The 22,304-nt window shown below is 44.6% G+C and overlaps 1 protein-coding gene across 1 annotated transcript in view; it reads left to right on the top strand.

Moving 5' to 3' along the window:
• TENM4 (teneurin transmembrane protein 4) overlaps window positions 1-22,304 on the top strand; it is a 655,906-nt gene that overhangs the window by 588,288 nt on the left and 45,314 nt on the right. The window contains exons 20-23 of the mRNA XM_033204860.1: window positions 535-678; window positions 3,784-4,033; window positions 13,945-14,177; window positions 18,175-18,329. Coding sequence (XP_033060751.1) covers window positions 535-678; window positions 3,784-4,033; window positions 13,945-14,177; window positions 18,175-18,329 — 782 coding nt within the window. The remainder of the gene's footprint in view (window positions 1-534; window positions 679-3,783; window positions 4,034-13,944; window positions 14,178-18,174; window positions 18,330-22,304) is intronic.

The raw sequence follows: 22,304 nt of genomic DNA, 5'->3' as shown, positions 1-22,304 counted from the left end.
TTAACTTTTCCTCAAATGTAAAATTGCTCTTCCAAAAAAAAAAAAGAAAAAATTGTTAAGGCTCAGCAATCTTGTGTTAGTATTTCACATAGTTCTGGTTGCCACTTAGAAATATGATCCTTTGGCCGGGCGCGGTGGCTCAAGCCTGTAATCCCAGCACTTTGGGAGGCCGAGGCGGGCGGATCACGAGGTCAGGAGATCGAGACCATCCTGGCTAACACTGTGAAACCCCGTCTCTACTAAAAAATACAAAAAACTAGCCGGGCGAGGTGGCAGGCGCCTGTAGTCCCAGCTACTCGGAGGCTGAGGCAGGAGAATGGCGTGAACCCGGGAGGCGGAGCTTGCAGTGAGCTGAGATCCGGCCACTGCACTCCAGCCTGGGCGACAGAGCGAGACTCCGTCTCAAAAAAAAAAAAGAAATATGATCCTTTTTTCCTCTTCTACAAAAGATAAGCCAGGGGCCTTGCCTACAGGTCTGAAGGCCAAAGAGTGGCTTAGCTCACTTGTGTATTTTGCCTCTTCTGTCACTTATAGTTTCTGTGGGTTATGAATATGAATCCTGCCCAGATCTAATCCTGTGGGAAAAAAGAACAGCAGTGCTGCAGGGCTATGAAATTGATGCATCCAAGCTTGGAGGATGGAGCCTAGACAAACATCATGCCCTCAACATTCAAAGTGGTAAGTGGATTAATAGAATTACTCGAACCAGGTTGGGGTGGAACCTTGTCTCATATCCCTTGTGCCCTGCCAAACAAAAAATTCGCACTTTGAATCCCATAGGCTCCTATGTGATCAGGGAGCTCAATCAACAGATGTTGCTTGGGTACTTCCTTTGAGCCTGTCACTGTGCTAGGCACTGGGGATGTAGAAATGAATGGCCTCAAGACTTTATGCCTGTGAGACACAAATACTCACCAGGCAGTTTCAATGTTGTGCCACATCACAGGGCACTATGAAGGCTAGAAGAAGAGCACCTCATCCAGCGTCTTGGTTCATCAATGTGTCCCTTTGGCAAGAACTCCTGAACTGAGTCTCAGATGGTCTGTAGGATTATCCCTGTGTATCAAGTAGGGAAAACACTGTAGGCAGAGGGCATAGTATGTACCAAAGCGCTGAAGCCTAAAAGAAGAGTTACTGGAGAGAAGGTTCATTGTGATTTAAGCAGAGGATGACATGAAGGGAACAGCAAAAGACAGAGCTTGGGTGTGAGCAGCTGGAGCCCAGGGTAAGAAGATTAGGACTTTCAACTTCATGCAAGGCAAGTGTCAAGCGTCTGCAGGGACTAAAGCATGCAAGTGGCACCATCAGATCTGTATTTTAGATAACTCACTCTGACCATGAGCCGGAATGGGACAGCTAAATATGGTAATGATGTCAGATATCACCTGCCTGATCTAAAAAGGCAGTGAATGCCCATCAAAGCCACAGCTTGTTTTGGGGGGGAATTGACAAACTAATTCTAAAATTTATGATAGAATACAGACTTGTAAATAGCTAATGCAGCCTTTAAGAACAAAGAAGAGGGACTCACCAAATATTAAGCTATCCTAGAAAAACCATATTATCTGAAACTGTGTGGTGCTGGCACAGGAACAGATAAATTGATTCCATGGAATAGAACGCATTCAGAAACTGACCTAGGAAGAGTAATTAAACTAGGCTTTGGCCCCAAGTTTCAGAAAAGCCAAAATAACAGAATTGGAAAAAAAAGTTTCCTTCTCACTCACCTCACTTCCCACTCTGCAAGTCTGGGGGTAGATAATCCAGGGCTGCAGGATCTGAGACCCAGGCTCCTCTATCTCTATGCTCCACTCGGGCTTTCATCTCCAAAGTCATGATCCAAGGGGACCACTTCAGGTCCAGCCTTCACATCCACTTTCCAGTCAGCAGGAAGGAGGTCAAGGATGAAGAGCAAGTCCCTTGCATTGTAAATTCACTTCCCAGCAGCTGCTCATATCACTTCTACTTACATGCCATTGCAAGAACCTAGTCGTGGATGTAGCTGCCCTGGAGCCAGGGATCATGGTCTGTTCCAGGCAGTCATGTGCCCAGCTAAATAGCAGGGATTCTGTAACTGCAAAAGAAGGAAAGGATGGATAGGGTGGATATCAGTGGGCAAGGAGAAGTTTTTGCCACATACCATGTATATATAAGAACTTGGAACATGACAGAGATAGCATCATATATCAGTGGAGAATAGATAGGTGTTTTAGAACTTAGTATTGGGAAAATTGGCTCAATATGTAGAGAAAAATGAAGTCCTCACTTCACACTGTATACAAAATAAATTCAGATGTTTTCTTAAACATCTCAGTGTGAAAGATAACACTTTAAATTTGATGGAAGAAAATATTTACAAGGCCAGGCACCGTGGTTCATGCCTATAATCCCAGTACTTTGGGAAGCCAAGGCGAGAGGATCACTTGAGGCCAGGAGTTTGAGACTAACCTGGGCAACATAGTGAGACCCCATATCTACTAAAATAATTTTTTTTTTTAAATTAGCTGGGTGTGGCGGCACATGCTTGTGGTCCCAGCTACTCAGGAGGCTGAGGTGGGAGGATCACTTGAGCCCAGGAGTTCAAGGCCACAGTGAGCTGAGAACATACCACTACACTCTAGCCTGGGCAACAGAGTGAGACCCTGGCTCAATTTAAAAGAAAAAAAAAGAAAGAAAAGGAAAAAGAAGAGAAAGAGAAAGAGAGAAAGAGAGGAAGGAGAGGGGAGGGGAGGGAAGGGGAGAGAGAAATTAGTAGAGTACTTGTAAAAATCTCAGGAAAGGATTGCCTAAAACCTAACAAAGCACAAACTTAAAGGTAGAAAAATGATTGATTAGAGTACATAAAAAGTAAAGATACCCATCGAACAAAGGACAGCTTTGACAAAGCTAACAGGTAACAGTTTGGGAGACAATCCTGATTATCTGTAAGAGCACAGCTCACTCGGGCTTCAGTATGGAAGAGGTGAGGCAGCGGGCAGAGGATCCAGTTTGGAGGCTGTGAACTGTGCAGGAGGAAAAGGAGGATCCAGACTAAAAAGAAACAGGATGGATGTAGGAAGAAACTTTTGAGTCATTGAGGTTAATCCCCTGATTTTGTTGGTGGGGAAACAGGCCCATGGGCAGTTAAAGCAGTAAAGAGACCTATATAGGAGCTGGGATCAGCCCATTAATAACAAAGCCAGGTAAAAACCTGTCGCTTCTTGACTCTCCTTTGGTGAGAAGAGACTGTGAGTTTCACTCATTCGTTTCTATAAACATTCATTGGCATGTACTCCGTCAAGCTCTGTGCTAAGCACTGGGGATACAGAAAGGAAAAAGACATAGTCTCCACACTTGAAATGGTCTCGAGTGAAAGAGAAAAACAGGTAAGTGCGATAAATAATTCATGCTATCATAGAGCTATGGACTGGGTACATGAGATATGGACAACCTACCTGAGAGGCAGTATAGGTGAATGTCTAAGGGCCCAGACTCTGGAGCTCTTCCACTTACCATCTGTGTGACCTAGGGTAAGGTCGGTTAAGCTACCTGGACAGTCCCCTGTTACAATAGGGATAATAATAGTACCTATCTTACAGAGCTTTGGAGTGAATTAAATCCGTATGACTTGTTTAGGACACTCTGGGTTCCATTGGGGGGTGAGGTAAATCCTTGGGCTATGAGCCTGGAAATGGTCGATGGAGATCTTGCATGCCTTGCAAAATCAAGGTGACTCTGTGGCCAACCACGGGAAAAGATACCCATTTCCTGCTCCATAGGCAATTCTGTTTTTCCTTGTCCCAGGCATCCTGCACAAAGGGAATGGGGAGAACCAGTTTGTGTCTCAGCAGCCGCCTGTAATCGGGAGCATCATGGGCAATGGACGCCGGAGAAGCATCTCCTGCCCCAGCTGCAATGGCCTTGCTGACGGCAACAAGCTCCTGGCCCCAGTGGCCCTCACCTGTGGCTCCGATGGGAGCCTCTATGTGGGTGATTTCAACTACATTAGAAGGATCTTCCCCTCTGGAAATGTCACCAACATCCTAGAGTTGAGGTATGTAAGGTGATGCTTTCTTCATAGTTCGTAATAACATCCCTTTGCCATCCTTTGGACCCCGCCACATTACCTACTGAGCCCAGGGATGGGACAGAGCCTCACCTATCAGACTCTGGGACTTTTCACCTCCCAGCTCAAGCAGCTGCTGCTTCCCCAGTGCACTGTAGTGAAGACAAGCCACCTAGGACAGGGAGATGTCCCCAGCATCCAGAGTACATCTGTGACGTAGACGGCTGCTAGCAGCCAAACATTAGACTCCTTGGAAGCCACTGAATCTTCTTTCTGTTTCCTAGAACTAAACTGATTAGAATGAGTCACATGAACCTTTTTTTATAAAAACAAGGGGCTGGGTGCCATTGCTCATACCTGTAATCCTAGCACTTTGGAAGACCAAAGCAGAAGGGTCACTTGAGGCAAGGGGTTTGAGATCAGCTTGTGCAACCTGACAAGACCCCCATCTCTGCCAAAAATAATTTTAAAAATTAGCTGGGTGTGGTGGCACCTGCCTGTAGTCCTAGCTACTCAGGAGGTTGAGGCAGGAGGATCCCTCGAGCCAAGGGCAGTTCCCTTCAACTGACCAATATCGAGATAACTGACCTCTTTGCTCCTCAGGTGCTGCAGAAGCAGCTGAGTCAGCCTCTTTCCCCATCCTGACCCTGAGTGATGGAGCACAGCCATCCTTATAGCTCAGGGAAGGACATGATATGTTGGATTTTTCTCTATGCCTCCCTAACCTAGATCACTTTAGAACCAGGGCACTGTCATAGGGTGGGCTCAGGAGTCATGGAAGAGCTGTGCTTTAGAGATAAGGGAGCCTCACACTCCCTTTCAAGAGGAATTGCACCAAGCTCCCTCCCAACCCTTTTAGGGAATGGAATCTGCCTGTCTTCTGGGCCAGGGTCCATGTGAGCAGGACAGGCCCTAGAGCTGGAAAGCCTTCCTCCACAGTGGGTAGGGGAAAAGAAAACTCACTTTTGCTGAGTTCCTACTATTTGCCAAGCATAACAATTCTATAAGGTGTTTATTGTTATCCCCCTTTGGTAAATGAAAAGATGGAGGCTTAGGGAATTTAAAGAACCTGCCTGAGGTCCAGCTTCTAAAATGGTGAACCCAAATCCAGAGATCATTACACACCTCTGCCTCACCAAAGCCTTGTCACCTGGCCCAATGAGGGCCACTTCGACTTAATGCCTTGTTAAGTTCCTCCCTGGAGGTAAGGTCCTGCTGCAAGAATCTCACTCTGCAGCGCACATGTGAAAGGAAGGCAGGGCCAACAGCCATAAGCCCTAAAGAGAAGGGTTAGTATCCGCCCCACACACAGGGCCAGACAAGCACACACACGGTAGGCTCACAGGAAATCAGCTATCAGCTGAATGAGAAGAGGACCACCAGTGGAATATTCTCTGCCCTTCTTCTGTCTATTATGAGTCTGACTGGCACAGACATCTGTCAAGGAAGAAAGATCCTTTGAGCATATTTGTGTCAGTCAACTGCATATATGGACCACAACAGAAAGCACCGTGGACGAGGAAATCAGCTCGCCTCGGCAGAGAAGCTATATAACTTTGGACAAATCACTGAACCTCCCTGGACCTCTGTTTTCACCTCTTTCCAATAAGAGACCCCATTTTCCCTGCCTCCCTCCTACAGTTGTTGGGGAGATCATGACAGTGGGTAAGGAAGGGAGATACAAGTAAAATTAGAAAAAAATAAATTTAGAAGTATATTATCATTTTGATATATTTTTTCTTCCAGTCTTTTTTTCCTAGGACTGTTTCTGTGTCATACCCTCCCTTCTAATTATAGTCTATCTCCAATTCTGTATTCTTTTATGAGGAGGCTCCTGGGAAGTGACCCAAGTTTGGGTAACTCTTTGTAGGAAAGTGTGCACGTGGAGACACAGAGCAGTAAGCCTGTGTATCTCTGGGTATGTGTACGTACAGAGGACAGAATCCACCATTCCAATCTCTGTCTTAGCCCTTGTTAAAGCAGCAGAATGTGTCAACCTAGTCCTCTTCCCCCAAAGTCAGCAGTAGTGGTGCAGGCAAAACCATGCCTCTTCTGTGATATGTACTGCTTGTAAGTGAACTTACTGACAAGTAATATCCAATATAAAATACATCAGTGTCATAGCTGCTAAGTCTTTATTTATTATAGTATTGTGTAGCACCATTGCTGTCAAGTTTTCAGGCTGCTAATAATGCTTCTAACCCTGCTGCTAACACCTCATTCTTTCTTCTATTCCCTGCTCTCCTGTCTTCTGTCAGAAATAAAGATTTCAGACATAGGTAAGCCAACCAGTGGAGAATTTCCTGCCTCACCCTTGCCTTGTTGCATGCTGTATGGTAAGCTGCATGTGTCCATTTCAGATGGTGTTATGGCAAAACAATCCTGTGTGACTGGAACTGATTGGGGCAATCAGTTGCAATGGGAAGAAGTCATTAATAATGGCAGCAATGTGTGGCAGGAGCCTGAACCCCTTGGATCTGTTGCAAAGTGAGGCAGTTACTTTGATAGTCTAAAAGTGATATGGGAAAGAATTTGAACCTTGGAATAGTAATTTGAATGCTACAGCCTGCTTATCCTTAGAATAAATGAGGATGTCATCCTAACTGCATTGAGCAACTTTGATGGTCATGATAGGAAGTCCTGAGAACATCTTGATCAGGTGAACAATCTGGAAGAAGACAGGTTTCACATTTACACTTCTGTGGGCATTCAAGGTGCCTCAGCTTAGGGATGCCAGGCAACCCCACCCAAAAGGCTTGCCATCAAGGAGAAAGCAGACTCCCGGAACCAACTGCAGAGATCAATCCCCAAATAGGAACTTTGTCCCAGAGTAGGTTTGTCATGTAGACTCACAGCGACATGCAGTAAACAGAAATGGGTCTAGTCAAGCACACCAAGAGAATTGTCTGCCTGTCAGCATCACCTGTCACTATGGCGTTCACCTGACTCCTGGATAGCAGTCACCTCGGTGTCCCCTGACCTCACACACATTGTGGTGACTTGAAAAGTAACCATGGGCAGATGGAGGTGTGGCTTGCATGGCCATGTGGCTCTCAGTTATCTTAACTGTGGCTCAGATCAAAGTGGCATGGGAGTGGTCCTAAGTGTGGATGAAAGAAAGTCTTAGGGATGATGGAAAGAGTCAGACAGACCCAGAATCCAATAATGATTCTATCTGTTTTGATGGAAGTAGCTGCATTATTCGTGTAATAATTGTATGTGTTATTTTAAGATAATATTTATTATATAAGTAGTAAATATTATAATTATTTAATAATTAACATGTATAGAGCATTTACTTTGTAGCAGATAGAGGGTTATGTGCTTTACATGGATTGTAGCATTCTATCCCCAAACCACTCTGTGAAGGAGATATCCATGATTACATCCAATAGACAGACGAGAAAACTGAAGCTCCCCAATTATGTGGCCTTGAAAAAATTCCTTCATCTCTCTAAGCTTTAGTTTCTAACATAAGGTTAATAAAATCTCCCTTGGAGTGTTGTTGTAATGATCACAGAAGACGTTTGTAAACTATTCAGTACTTTCAGGCACAGGGAGGAGCTCCAGAAATAGTAGTAATAGTAATAATAATGATAACATCCTATAGAGTGAACAGTATTATAATTTATTATCATAACAATTCGTATCATATGATAATGATGATGTCTCCATCTTTCCCAAAAAGGAATTAAATCCTCTTACACCCAAAGACACATGTCTTAAAGTAAATCAAATAGAAATTGGTAACAAAAGAAAAAAGGAGGAAACATATATGTGATTATTTATTAGATTAAGCTCTGAGCTTCCTGGCAGCCAGTGTAAATAAGAAAACATAATTATTTTCATACTTTATAGTATCAGAAATTGAAAACTTGCCCATTTCTCACACGAGAAATTTTTTTTCCTGACACTGAAATCTGAGATTTTCAATGAGTTTTGAATGGATGATACTGAACTATGTAATGGTCCATGCCTTCAACTTCAGTTGTACAGAAAACACAGAAGTACATTTCACATGAAGGTCTTGAATTAAAGCCTAGCATTTAATGTTGAAACCTCCAGTTAGTGGTGGCGGCTGCATGGGACGCAGCCATGACCCACGGGGACATAGCTGGGAAGAGTCAGGAGGCCAGGTGCTGTCCAGCCCTGCTACACATTCGCTGTGTGGCCTTGGGCTGGTTACCTGGTATTTCTGGTTTCCAGTCTCATCTATAAACTGAAAGAGTTGTGGTTTGGAAACATTTTGCTTCTGATGTTCAGTGATCTTTTTATATATTCATGGTATGACTTTAAACCCTTCGTCAATTCATTGTTTTCTTGGGTACTAAAAATTTTCTAAGATGAACCAAAGTAGAAAGGAAAAAATGAATCACTTTCTGCCTTGCAGTTTTCTAAAGACAACCAGAAGACAGAGAGCCTGGGTTCAGCTCCGATGTTAACTGCTACCTGGATATTGGCAAATCTCTTCCTCTCTCTGGGCTTCAGTGTCCCCATCAGTAAATGTTGGCGATAGATTTAAAAAATTATAGAGTTGTGTCTCTTCCTGCATTAACGGTCTCAGCCACTCCCAGTAATATGTCTGGCCCCATGACCAGCAACTTTAGCCTGTGTGTGTGCTTCCCCGGAGCAGACTCATGTCTGCCTTTTGCTTTTCCAGCCTCAGTGCCAGCCTGCTGTGCCGGGCATGCTCAGTACAGAAACCTATAATCCACGGGGCATCTTCCTCTATGGACTCCTTCAGGAAACCGGCATCTTTGCCTCTTCCCAGAGCTCTTCCCTAGGGTCACAGAAGATGTTTGAAGCCTTTTCTTCAGAAGTACATTTGAACTCAAGTGTCCATCAAACCCAGCTACACATATTATATTAACTCAGAGCCCTTAACTGTCTCAGGAAATAGGTTGAGCAGGACAAAATAAAGTCTGACATACTTAGTATTTCCATTATGCACCAAATCTTCTAGAAGTTTCTAAAGGGACCAGCTTTGCTTAAAACCTACCATTTATTGGGTATTTTATTTTTTAGTGGAACAGGCGCTATGCTCAGAGGTTTATATTCTTCATGCAATTTTGTCCTCAAAATAATCCTTTGAAATAGGTGTGACTATCCCCATTTCTCAGCTTAAGAAAACTGAGGCTATGGAAGTGATGTGACCAGGGTCACTTAGCCAGGTGGATGGTAGAACTGGTATTTGAACCCTTGACTGTGTGGCTCTAGCACTCAAGCTCTTCCCACAGGTTCTGAGAACCAGGGAATCAAGTTCTGCCAGAGCTGCCAAGTGCTGTGGTTGAAGGACACTCCTTTGCATGAGGCAGACCTTACTTAGAGACAAAGAGAATTCTCACTCGGAAACAAGTGAGCCTGTGTGTCCCTACAGACTCCTACACTCCCAGCTCCTACTGGGAAATTTCAAACACCATCCAGAATGAGGGCAGAGTGAAGCTTGGCTTCAGCTCATTAACTTCAGAAATGGTACCCTGAAGACCTCTTGATTTTACATCACTTCCAGAGAGACTGAGGTTATGTTGGAACTAGAAAAGAATGTGGGTCCTCAGAGACTTCTACAGCAAACTGAAAATGAAATTGTGATCTTACTCTCTGTCCAGCCCTGCTCAGGATACTGGGCATCAGAATTGAATCAGACATGGTCCGTTTCCAGGAAATGCTGCCTGTCCACACAACCAGGCCTGAGGCCTCCGCTGAAGGCTGTCTTCCATCTCATGCTCTGAGACATCGATTATTTGTAGAGTATTCTGAGGCCTTGCTGCTCAAAATACAGACAAGCAACATTGGTGTGCTCTGGGAATTGTTAGAAATGCAGACTCACAAGTTCTGCACCCCAGAACTAGGAACTGAAATGTGCATTTTAGCAAAGGCTCCAGGTGGCACATTAAAGTTTAAAAAGAACTGCCCGAAGGCCATGGTTCCCAAATCTGGCTGTACCACCAAGTCACCTGGAAAGATCTCAAAGGTATAGATGCCCACACCCTTCAATCATTATGGGTAAGACTATTTTTAAAGCTCTCCAGGCCATTATGATGTGTAGCCATGTTTGAGAACCATCACTCTAAGATTGTTAGCAGTGAGCATTTCCTATGTATATGCCAGCCAGGGAGGCTGATTTCCTTTCATAAATTCAGCAGAACTTTCTGAAATACTTATTCTGCATCAGCTCAGTGCAAAGCAGCAGAGACTGGTAATCAGTCCCTGCTCTTGAGGAGTTCAAGGTTTCATCCAAGAGACAGACAATTAAACAGAAAAATTTAATTGGTGCTACAGATACTAAAAGTATAAACTTCATAAGCTCTAGTAAAGACACAATGAAGGAAGAGGCCAGTTCTACCAGTGGGGAAGAAGTGGGGGTTCAGGAATGGCATTACAGATGAACTGAACCTCAGAAGACGAGCAGGTACTCCCAGGTGAATATGGGCAGAGGAACCTTTTAGATTCTGAGCAGCAGCGTGGGGAAGTAGAAAGAACGCAGACTTTGAAGTCAAGCAGAACTCGGTTGGAATTTCATCCTGCTGCTTAGGATTCTGTGGTCCCAGACAAGTCACTTCACCTCTTCCAGTCTCAGTTTTCTGAAATATAAGGGAGGAAAGTACCTACCTTATATGGTAGTTGTGAAGAAAATGAGGTCAAGTGCTAGTGCAGCATCTGGGACAGAATGGGCATCCCTAGGTGTCACAGATGCGTTCCTCTCTGTGGTAGTCATCTCTGCAGTTCTGTTCTGCAGACAGGTGGTGCTTCAGCCTGGTGGAGTCGAGATGGGCATCACAGACGCAGGTGCAGCTCCCAGTGCCAGGGGGCAGGAGGACTAAATGAGCTGAATGTTCAGAGAGCTCTGCAAACTAGAAAGGGCTGTTGAGATGTATAATTTCATTTGATCCTAATGACAAGCCTGTGAGCATAGCCGAGCAGGGACTTAGTCATTTGACAGCTAAGGGACCTACGACTTGGACTATTTAGGTGACTCGCCTAAATGAGAGCCCACACTTTCTAAGTTCAAAGCTAGCTGTTGTTTTCCCTATGCTTAACTTACCAGCAGACCCCAAATTTGTCCTTGGGCCAAAAGATGCAGCCACAGCTCTTATAGACTCTGGGATAATCCTGCCAGTGCCACCCTGTCCTGGAATTCACTGATCTGAGAAGCTCCACATGAGTGATACTGCTCTGGAGCAGTGCAGGGAGACATGAGACGGAAACTCAGGGGGCTAATCTACGTTGACAGGGTCCCTCACCATATCCCTCAGGGACCCTTTTCTGCTGAGGTAAATAGCACCAGTTTATCATGAGTGATGTGCAAAGAAATGAAAAAAATCACCCCGCCTCAGAGCTGCCATCAGAAAAGCAAAAAGATCAAGGCTGCCCCAGCGTTACACAGTAGGATCTAAGGTCACCGCATTTTATTTAGCCAGGATTGATGTCATCTGGGAAGATTAAATCTGTGCTACATTATAGGGTAAGTCACAGGGGACATTTCAAAGTAGACAGGATACCTGTCCTGTTTACTGCTACCCCCAGAAGAGTAGTAAAAGAAGAGCTAAATAATGTGAATGCAAACACTACCTAAGTAATCTAAAAATAGATATGCCATCTACTTAAAACAAGTGACTGCTATGGGCTAGAAGACATGAAGCAGAACATTGGAAAAACAAAACCGAACAAAATCCAGTCTCTTGTCTTCAAGTATTGACGATCGGGTTTTGGAGGCACACACATAAATGAACAGTCACAGCATTATGTCCTATCATCCAGAAATGATGCACAGGGAGAAGGCTGGGGAAGATTTGCAGAGGAGGGAGCATTTGAACTGATAGGTGAAGGGTGAGTAAGAAAAGGGAGGCGTGGGGCATACTGCAGAGCAGGAGCAGCAGGTGTAGGCAGACTTGAGGCGTGCTGCAGGGACAGGTCTGTGGCCAGGTGCAGGGTGTCTGGGAGGGGAGGGAGGATGGAAGAGTGGAGCAGCATAGCAGAAAGCTGGGATTTGTGCAGGGGCGGGGGGCGGGGGGAAGCTCTTAACTTCTCTGTAAGATTAAGGAGTCCCAGAAGGGAAAGCATTGAAATGGCAGGTTGGTATTTCGGTTAGATCAAGAATGACTTGAAGAGGACCCAGGCTACAGGCGGAGAGACCTCCCCTTGGTTCGAGAAGGATGTGACAGGACAGTAGTATTAGGGTTAGAGAGGAAGGACAGTTGGAGAAAATCCTATCAGGTTAGTTGAATTCAGGGAGAGAAAACCAAGGAAGGAAAGCCTTGGGTTTGGAAGCCTGGCCCTTTTCGAGGTAGCCAGTCCCCAAGGACACTGTCCAAGGCAAGAGACATTTACAATGACAAACCTGCCAGGGCCAGATTAAGCCCTTCCGTGACTTACGTACTGAAAAGATTATGGTGCCCCAGTCTTCATAGGGAATTCAAAAAACACCAATCTGTAAAATAAAATTTTGCTTTTCAAAAGGACCCAAAATTTACAAACCTGATAAATGCAAAATAGCTTCTTTCTAGACTTTTCAAATTATCTTGCTTTCGTCTTGAAGGGGGTCTGCAGTGCTCCGGCCCTGCTGGTGCTCTCATCACTGCTCAGTCTGTCCTGAGTCCCTTAGCCCAGTTTATACCTCACTGTACAGTGAAAATGGCCAGCACCAGGCCATCCAGTCCAAACAGAGAGAGCTTCCTTTGAATCAAAGTACCTTCCGGAGACTTGGAAGGGGCTGCCAATATTGAGATGCAGTTTTAGGGCCCAGCGAATGTTCAGGCCATGCACAGGAACTTAAAATTAGCTTTTCAGAAGCACCAAGTTCAACTTCAGTGTGCCCTAGACTTGAAAGAAATTGTATATCAGTACCAGGAGATTAAAAATTTCAGGCTTAATAAGAGATATCTACTACATAGTCGTCTCCAAGTGCAAGAAGAGACACAATCATTGGTAATTAAAATAATTATTATTGAGCATCTACTACACTATGCTACTTTGCATTTATTATTTTCTCTCTAATTTCCCCAATATACCAGCAAGGTAGCTGTTAACATCCCCATTTTGCACATAAAGACAATTCGAGGCCCAGGAGGCCTGGTAACTTGCCCAGGTTGCAGAACCAGGAAATTACAGAGCTAGACTTGGAACCCAGACCTATCTGACTCCAAATCCTGTGCCGTTTCCTCACCCTGTGGCTAGAGGCAGTGCTTTGTCTCCTCAAGGCCTCTCTATAGTCAAACTTCTCTCTCCTCTGTTGGCACAGCCTGCTCTTTATAACTGTTTTCCAGAAACAGAACCATCATTAGCACTGCTCTTCTGTGTTGCTTTTTTTCCTTGGGTTTCACTGCAAATTACAAACTAATCCTGCAGTTCCTTTATATCTGACTGCCAGAGGGAGACTCCTGGGCTCCTGATAAGTGTAACATGAGTATCCACTGAAGACGGTGTTGATGCTGACCAGGAGTCAGAGCCAGCCAGGGTTTCATCCATCAGTCCCAAGATGGAGATGAGGGATTGCTGTAAAAATCCTGTGGAAAAGGGCTTGTGTTTTTGAACTCTTGAAGTGTTTTTTTTTAAGTCAAGAGCATCCATGTTTCTAGCTTGAATGAACGGGACACCTATAGTAGGCCTCAGTGGTCATCTTCTTAAGAAAACATGTATTTAGCACCTGATACAAACATGGCATTGAGATGGTCATCTCAATCATTGGCAGGGGGTTTTTGCAAGAATAGTGGGTGGGAGGGATAGTTAAGCCAACGACTGAGGTCAGAGAAAATGGGGAACCATCACCCAAAATAGGGGCATCATCCCCATAAGACATTTTTGCTTTGGATTCTAAAGGGCCAGGGGTTCATCTGTACATCTCCAGCTACACATAGGAAAGAAGAAAATGCTCATCAGTTGGCCATGTCTTTGTTTTCTAGTCACAGTCCAGCACACAAATACTACCTGACCACAGACCCCATGAGCGGCGCTGTCTTCCTTTCTGACACCAACAGCCGGCGGGTCTTTAAAATCAAGTCCACTGTGGTGGTGAAGGACCTTGTCAAGAACTCTGAGGTGGTTGCGGGGACAGGTGACCAGTGCCTCCCCTTTGATGACACTCGCTGCGGGGATGGTGGTAAGGCCACAGAAGCCACACTCACCAATCCCAGGGGTAAGACCTTGCCTTAGAAATATTGTCAATAACATTTATTGGAGTATTTTCCATTTCAGAAAAATATGCATGATTAATATTGCAAAAATATTTGGAAAATACCAAGAAATGTATGGAGCATGGTGAAAACTGAAAATTCCACCTGCCAAATATACTCCCAGTTAACATTTCCTGTCTTCTCTGCTAGTCTTTTTTCAAAGTGTTTGTGTATATGTAGTGTTTACTAAAAACAAACAAAATGAGATCACATTAAGCAAACTGTTTTAGCAAACTGCTTTTTTTCCCTAAATGCTAGATCATTAACATTTCTCCATGTCATTAAATGTGTACTCATTTTTAGTGACTATATAGTATTCGAGCAAATGGATGTCCCAATCTTCTACTATTGGACATGTATGCTGTCTCTCATGTTATTGTTATTCAAAAACATTTTAGCGTATCATGTTTTCGTATGTTCATGTGCTATTGGGTGGGTTAACTGTAGGTCTCAATTCTGAGTCCCTGAAAAAGTTGAACCTCTAAATGCCCGCAATCACAATTTTTCCTTCGCTTATTCAGCAAATATTTGAGTACATAGAGTTCAATGGTTACATATATAAGTTAATCGTAGCAGAATAAATAAGACCTGAGTGTGAATCGTAGCAGAATAAATAAGACCCTGTGACATGGGTGAGAGGAAGAGATGCTCCCTGAGAAGCAAGACGAAAGAGGCTGTTCATGGGGGTTTAGAGCCAAGAGAGACCCCTGTGCCTTGGAGACTGGGAAAGCTTTTTGGAGAAGCCATCATTGTCCACACTCAGTGGAGTGTTCACTGTGTTGCAACCCCTATAGCCAGTGACTTACACTGTCTAAGCTCTAGGGTCCTCAATGATAGAATGGGGTAACAATGCCATCAGTGTCTACCTCCTAGGCTTATTCTGATGGTCAAAATTAATATGTTTAATAATAACCTATGGAAACATTATAAGTGATTGTATTATTAAATAGTTCCAGATTTCAGGGCCTAGTTTCAAATCAAAGCAGGAGATTCTAGTGAAATCTGGCATTCAAATTCAGACTTTGTCATCTACAGCTGACTGACTTTGGGCAAATCACTGAAGCTCTCTGAGCCTCATTTTCCTCATATATGTAATAAGGATATGCTGCACAGTTGTGGTACAGATTGAATATTATTAGGAATGTAAATGCTTAGCACAGTACTACCAGCCACATGGTAAACATCCCATAAATGATGATTCCTATTATTGTTGTTCCATTTTATCACATCACATCATATCATGTCACATTGTCTCTGCCACATACCTGGAGTGTCAGGTGGTAATTGTGTGGGGTAAATATTGTATCAACAAAGGTTAATCCCTCCTAATTATGATTTCCAAATACTGAGAGAGCAGCCAGGAGTGAAAGAATTCTAGGCTTGCGCTTTGAAGCCCTGTATGGTTTTCTTCTGTCACTAGCTGGCTCTGGGACCGCCTCCCCTGGGCCTTAGTTTCCCCATTGGTCAATGAATGAACAGGTTGGGCTAAATAATCCCCAAGACCCTTTGCAGCCACAGTATTCTACTCTCTTAGGTTTAAAACAGTTTTATCTGAGAATTTTTATTCTCTCCAGGGCTTTTTCAGTTGTTCTCCACACGTGTGTTCTCTTCCCTGCCCTCGCAGCCCCTCACCCTCACACTGATGAAGTGGCAGTGCATTTACCCAAAAGTCTGTGATTAACCCAGATAGAAATCGCAAGGGTGACATGATATGCAGGCACTTTGCAGCAGGGAGGAGAAAAGATGTCCATCTATTTAACACAACAAAAGGAGAAAAATTTAGGTAATTAATCGGGGACAGATCACTTCTATTAGCCTGTGCAGCCAACTCTGTAAACAAGAAACCCAACTATTCATGGAGCACTCATCAGTCCAAACAGATGGAAGAGAAAGATGGGGTATAGCTAGGCAGACAAGAAAATGCCTGTCTTGGCACTTAAAGAATGAAATTAATGTACATTCAAGACAGGACCATGAGAAAGCCTTCCCAGTCTTGAGGCTGCCTAGTCCTCTGTGTGAAATCACTCTCCTGCCTGACCAGCCTAAGAAAGAACAGTTGGTGCTCCAGCAGGTTCTCAGCACTCAGAGGCCCCTGGGCATATTAAAGCACCCTGCTTGCCAGTGAGAGACACGTGGGCCCCCAGAGCAAAGGCCTTGAAACCCACAAAGTGCCAGCCACTTTCTCATCATTACAATGGTCATTAATAATTATTGAGGGCTAATTACTACAAGTCAGATGTTAGAATCCCCATTTTATCAATGAGGAAACAAAGACTTAAAAGTGAAGTAATATGCCAAGTTAATACGACCAGAAAATTTTATAATTCAAGTCTCTCCACTTCAGTGAAGCCTTCCTGACCCTTCTTCCACTGCCTTCCCCAGAGAAAACGTAGCAGAACAAAAGTGACCAGAATCTCCTGTATTTTATCATGACCCTCTCGAGTCTGTCCTTTCCTGTGATCCTCACGTGGTACTGATTCATTCCTGTGCCTTCCATTCTAAACTGGGTGCTCCCCGGGGCCATGTCCCATCTGTATCCCATGACAGTTCATGGTTATGTCTGACTCTTGCAATTCTGAAGCTGGGATGGAAATTACTATCACTCATGAACACTATTAAAGCATGCCCTGGTCCCAGTCCCAGCCACCCCCTGAATTAGTATTTCCAGGAGTTAGGCCAGCAGGTGTATATTGAAAAACCTCTTCAGGTGCCTCTGATGCACATCACAGGCTGAGAGGTACTGATATAGTGTAGTGGTTCTCAGACTCTGGTTTGTGTCATTATCACCCAAGGTGCTTGTCAAAACTGCAGATAGAAGCTCAGACTCCACTTGAGATTTTCTGAATCAGCTACCTGGGGGGTGCAGTTTAGCAAGCTCCCCAGGGGATCCCCATACACATCCAAGAGTGAGAAATACAGATTTGGAACAATCTCATTGTTTGACAGCTGGGAAGACAAACACAGAGTTGCTCAGTGACTTGCCCAAGGACACACAAGCTGGATCAGGGAGAAAGTTAACAGGATGAGACGGTCTAGTAAATGGAGCAGGTAACGTTGAGTAATGGTTCTGACCCCTCTCCTCAGTGTGCTGCCTTTAGAAATTCAGTTCAACAATATTCTCTACACAAATCCATAGGATTCTATTCAGATTCTGTACTTCTGTAATGATCAATGAGACTAAAATAATAAGAATAGAAAAGCATGAAGGACGGGCCAGGCCCGGTGGCTCACGCCTGTAATCCTAGCACTTTGGGAAGCCAAGGCGGGTGGATCACCTGAGGTCGGGATTTCAAGACCAACCTGGGCAACATCGTGAAACCTCATCTCTACTAAACATACAAAAAAAAAAAAAATTAGCCAGGCATAGTGGCGCGCACCTGTAGTCCCAGCTACTCAGGAAGCTAAGGCAGAAGAATTGCTTGCACCTGAGAGGCAGAGGTTGCAGTGAGCCGAGATCATGCCACTGCACTCCAACCTGGGTGACAGAACGAGACTCTCTCAAAAAAAAAGAAAGAAAGAAAGAAAAAGAAAAATGGTTACCAAAAGGGGAACTGATTATTATAATTACAGAGCTTCAGAAATAGGTTAATTTAAGTAACTCACAGTGTTAATATTGAAAAAGATCCTCCTTACTACTATATCCCTAGTGCTTAAAAAACCCCAGAAGTTATGAATCCAGGTTTAGTGGATGACTAAGGTGATAGATTAAGATCTCAGGAGGCAGCAAGGTAGGAGGACCAGAGCCCTGGAAGATCTGAAAACCTAGGTTCTAATCCCTGCTTTGAACAAGTCACTCAAGGCCTCTGAGCCTGAGACTCCTCCTCTTTGAGAGAGGAATGAAGGTTGTGAGAGGACCAAACCCAATCATGTAGAGGTGCTGTCAGCTAGCAAGGCTGCAGGCATGTGCGTGCCCTTGTCATCTCTGATGCTGAATTCCTGTTTTGATTTCTCTGCCCACAGGCATCACAGTGGACAAGTTTGGGCTGATCTACTTTGTGGATGGCACCATGATCAGACGCATCGATCAGAATGGGATCATCTCCACCCTGCTCGGCTCCAATGATCTCACATCAGCCCGGCCCCTCAGCTGTGACTCTGTCATGGATATTTCCCAGGTAAGATGGCTTCATCTACCAGAGCCCTGGGACTGCCCACTCATCCTCTCATCTGCCACCCAGCCAGCCTGCTGGCCATTCACCTTTGCACTGATAAGCCTTTAAAGAGCACCTACTTGGTGCCAGGCTGTGATGAGAACCAAGGACACAAGATAAGTAAGACACAACCATGTCCTGGGAGTTCACCATCAGGAGTAACAAGCAGAAGCTCAGGGGACAGTGAAGAAATCTCCCCAAGGAAACCTCAACAGCAGCAGAGTAGGATAGACAGAGCTTTCCACCACGTGACATTCAATCCATTGCCACCTGAATTTCATCTTTGGTAATAACACTGATGGGTATTTGTACGTTGCCTGTTCTCTTTCTAAGCTACATGAGGACAGAAATTCTGTAATTAACTAGGATGCCTGGTTACCCAAATTTGGGCACTGTCTATACTTGCTGATTGATTAATCGATTGATTGAATCCTACCTTTTGCCACTCACTCACACAGTAACTTTAGACAAGTTTTCTAAAGTCTTTTGAGCCTCACTTTTTGTATCTGTAAAATGGAAATAATTCACTTCAGCCCAGTAGGATTACTCTAAAGATACAGTAAACAATGCATGCACAACTCCTAGCATTGCTTGGCCCTTCAGAGGTGATGAACAAAAGATAGAGTGCCTGCTTTTCACATGGGAGGTGACATTTATGTGAGTTTTACAGGTTGAATAGAAGAGGGGTTTGCTGAGTGACAAGAAAGAAAAGGAGACATTTCACACAAAGGAAACAGCACGTGCAAACACACAAAGATGTTAATGAGGCTGGTACACTCAAAGAATAGTGGAAAATTGAAAACCATAGCATAGGGTGCTTGGAAGCAGGTGGCCGCAGTTAAAACAGGAAGCATGGTTTGGTCCAGGTAGGAAAGGACCCTGCTGTACCATGCCAAAGAGTTTGGACATTTGCAGGTGGATACCAGGAACCCATTGTAGGTCAAAAAGAGATACAAGTGACTGGCTATCCTGCATGTGCTTAGAACATCCTGTGATGACTTGGCAAGGGTGTGTCCTTTGTTGCTAGATCCTTTGGCCGGGCCAGGCCCATGCTGAATTAGTGTCCTGTGCTGCATCTTGCCAACATTACCAAAACCTGGGAAATCAGGAGCATTGAGTTATATCAAATTGCAAATTGACTTCAGCTCCAGCAACATTTAGCTTTTTAAACCCCTTCATTTTTAGGGGAGCCTGCACACACAGGTCCTTTTCCACTGAGTGTGACACCTGCTGCCAGCCTTTCTGGTCATGCCTGCCTCTGTTACTGACATGTATTGCCAAGTCCTTCCACAGAGCCTTGTGTATACTGCTGGCGGTCCCAGCACTCATGTCACCTCCCTGTCGCATGCTGGGATGGTTTCCCTCTGCGCCAGCTAATATGATTGTTACACTCCAGAATGGAAGCTGTTCTCTGCCATTCGTCTTTGCAGTTTTGGCAGGCTTACCCTTGCTGGCTAGTGAGTTTCCCTCTCCGGTCTGTGAGCAAGCTTGAATTACCCGTCAGGAAGCCACCATGGCCTAAGGATGTGCATACAAGTATTTTCAATTCTCAAAATGGGCCCTCAACCACCCAGCACAGGGTGCCGAAAATTTTCAGTCCACACATCGGAAAATTGTTTAACTTTAGATAGAGGTACTGCCAACCAGTCGGATCAGAAGCTTGAAAGACAACTGGCATATGGTGGAGAGGGAAAAAATGCTCAAACTCACACTTAGATTCAGAAATCCTGGACTGAAATCTCTATACCCCTGGCCCTCACTACCTTTGCCTAAATGTCAGCATGGGATCTTCTTTAACCAAACTCTCCAATACTGGCATCTCTGTTACAGACACATATGCACAGGTGTCACTGGCTTTCATTCTCAGAGCTTCCTCTCTATTCTGCTGCCCCGTGGGGAGGAGGGAGTTAAGCCAGAGACAGCACACAGCTCAGAGGCATGAGTGAGAAGGTGAGAGCCAAGGAACTTGGACCAGCTCCTTTGGGAGGAGACAAACCCAGGCCCAAAAAGAAACTAAAGAGAGAGGCACAGAGCAGAGAAGGAACAGAAGGAAGTTGTTGCAACCTGTTAAGAAGTGGAGATGGCCACCACTGACAGAGAATAACTCTATGCTTAGGATCCAAAATAAGAACTTAGTATGTGCCAGGCACTCTGTAAGAAATGGGGGTACAGGATAAGTACAATGTCTCTTTTCTTACTTAGCTATCACAATAGTCTCATGGGTAGAGCTGATTTACCCCATTTTTTTTTTTTTTTTTTTTGAGACGGAGTCTCGCTCAGTCGCCCAGGCTGGAGTGCAGTGGCTGGATCTCAGCTCACTGCAAGCTCTGCCTCCCGGGTTTACGCCATTCTTCTGCCTCAGCCTCCCGAGTAGCTGGGACTACAGGCGCCCGCCACCTCGCCTGGCTAGTTTTTTGTATTTTTTAGTAGAGACGGGGTTTCACCATGTTAGCCAGGATGGTCTCGATCTCCTGACCTCGTGATCCACCCGTCTCGGCCTCCCAAAGTGCTGGGATTACAGGCTTGAGCCACCGCGCCCGGCCTACCCCATTTTATAGATAAGAATACTGAGGTGTGATGAAAGAAAATGCATTTTTAAATGTAGAGCCCTGTACCAGGTTCCATCAGGGATATGGAAATGAGTTTTTTCATGAAATTATGTACATAAATTATATAGTACAGTGCCCAGTGGCTAGGAAAAGGATGTGAATACTAGATCCCTTTAAAATCCACAGATAACTTTCATGTACATTGTCTCATTTAATCTTCACAACTACCTTATGTAATGTGTATTATCCCCTTTTACATATAGAGAAAGAAGTTTGGTGTTTAAGAAACTTGGGTTAGGTAACACATGTAGCAATTGTGGAACTGGAATAGGAAGTGAGGTGTCCTGACCCCAATCTCTCACTCTCTCTATACCATTTGCTGGTCCTTCCTTCATTCATTCATTCGACAATCCATTTTTGCAAGAAAATCACTCTGCAACAAGGCAGCCAGCTCCAAGTGCTTTAATAAAGGCACAGGGTGCTCAGGTGGACAGGGAAGAGGGTACCATTCCACACTGGAACCATGACGCGGAGCTGCAAGACCTCTGAATTATCAAGTCTAGTCCATTCATTTTGGGGATGGGAAATCAAGTCTCAACATGATCATCACTAATAGGGTGGTGAAACCAGAAAGGCTTAGGTGGTTTGGTGCAGGATCATCACACAGGCAGTGTGACAGAGTAAGGATTGACTCCAAGAACAATGTCCCTTCTCATTTCCCAGGCACCCTGCACATGGCAGAAGGGGAAAGTGTAGGAAAGCACTTGCTCTTCATTCCTTCCTCTCTTTCTTCTCCGGTCTCCCTCCACTAACTCTATCTTCCCCCATTCCTCCCATCAAGGAATCATCTTTTCATCATAACGACAGGCAGAAAGGTCTCCGCAAGTAGGTCCCCAAGGTGCCACAGGACCAGAAGGCATAAAATATTTAGCGGCCAGCATTGACAAGAAGTGGGTTTTAAGAAATTGAAAATTCCCCTGTCACTTTAGAGCCAGCTGTGTTCTTGATGCAGCCAAAAGCTGCCCAGAGAGCATGGGGAGTGTGAAGCAGCAGCCCTGGCGAATTTTCAGGCTCCCTGGCTCTGCAGGGACAGAGGGAGCTGGGAGTAAGGGGACAAGAAGACTTTAGAAAGCAGGACCTGAAGATCATGCTTTAAAGAACTGAGAAAGGGCCTGCCCCCTTCTGAGAATGTCCCTGAGCTGAGGGGACAGATGGAGGTGGCCTCACTCATGTGTATATAATGTATTAGGGTTTCTTTTTACACTGGTAAACTACCACATGTACATTGTAGGAAATATAAGAAGTTAGAAATCACAAAGAAGGAAATTAAGATCACCTTGAATCTTGGTATGGTAAACGTTTTGATATATATCCCTCAAGCACTTAATCT

This window comes from Trachypithecus francoisi, unplaced genomic scaffold, assembly GCF_009764315.1.
Source record: "Trachypithecus francoisi isolate TF-2019V2 unplaced genomic scaffold, Tfra_2.0 Lachesis_group8, whole genome shotgun sequence".
NCBI classification, from domain to species: Eukaryota; Metazoa; Chordata; class Mammalia; order Primates; family Cercopithecidae; genus Trachypithecus; species Trachypithecus francoisi.
This window is presented reverse-complemented; position numbering and strand designations above follow the sequence as displayed.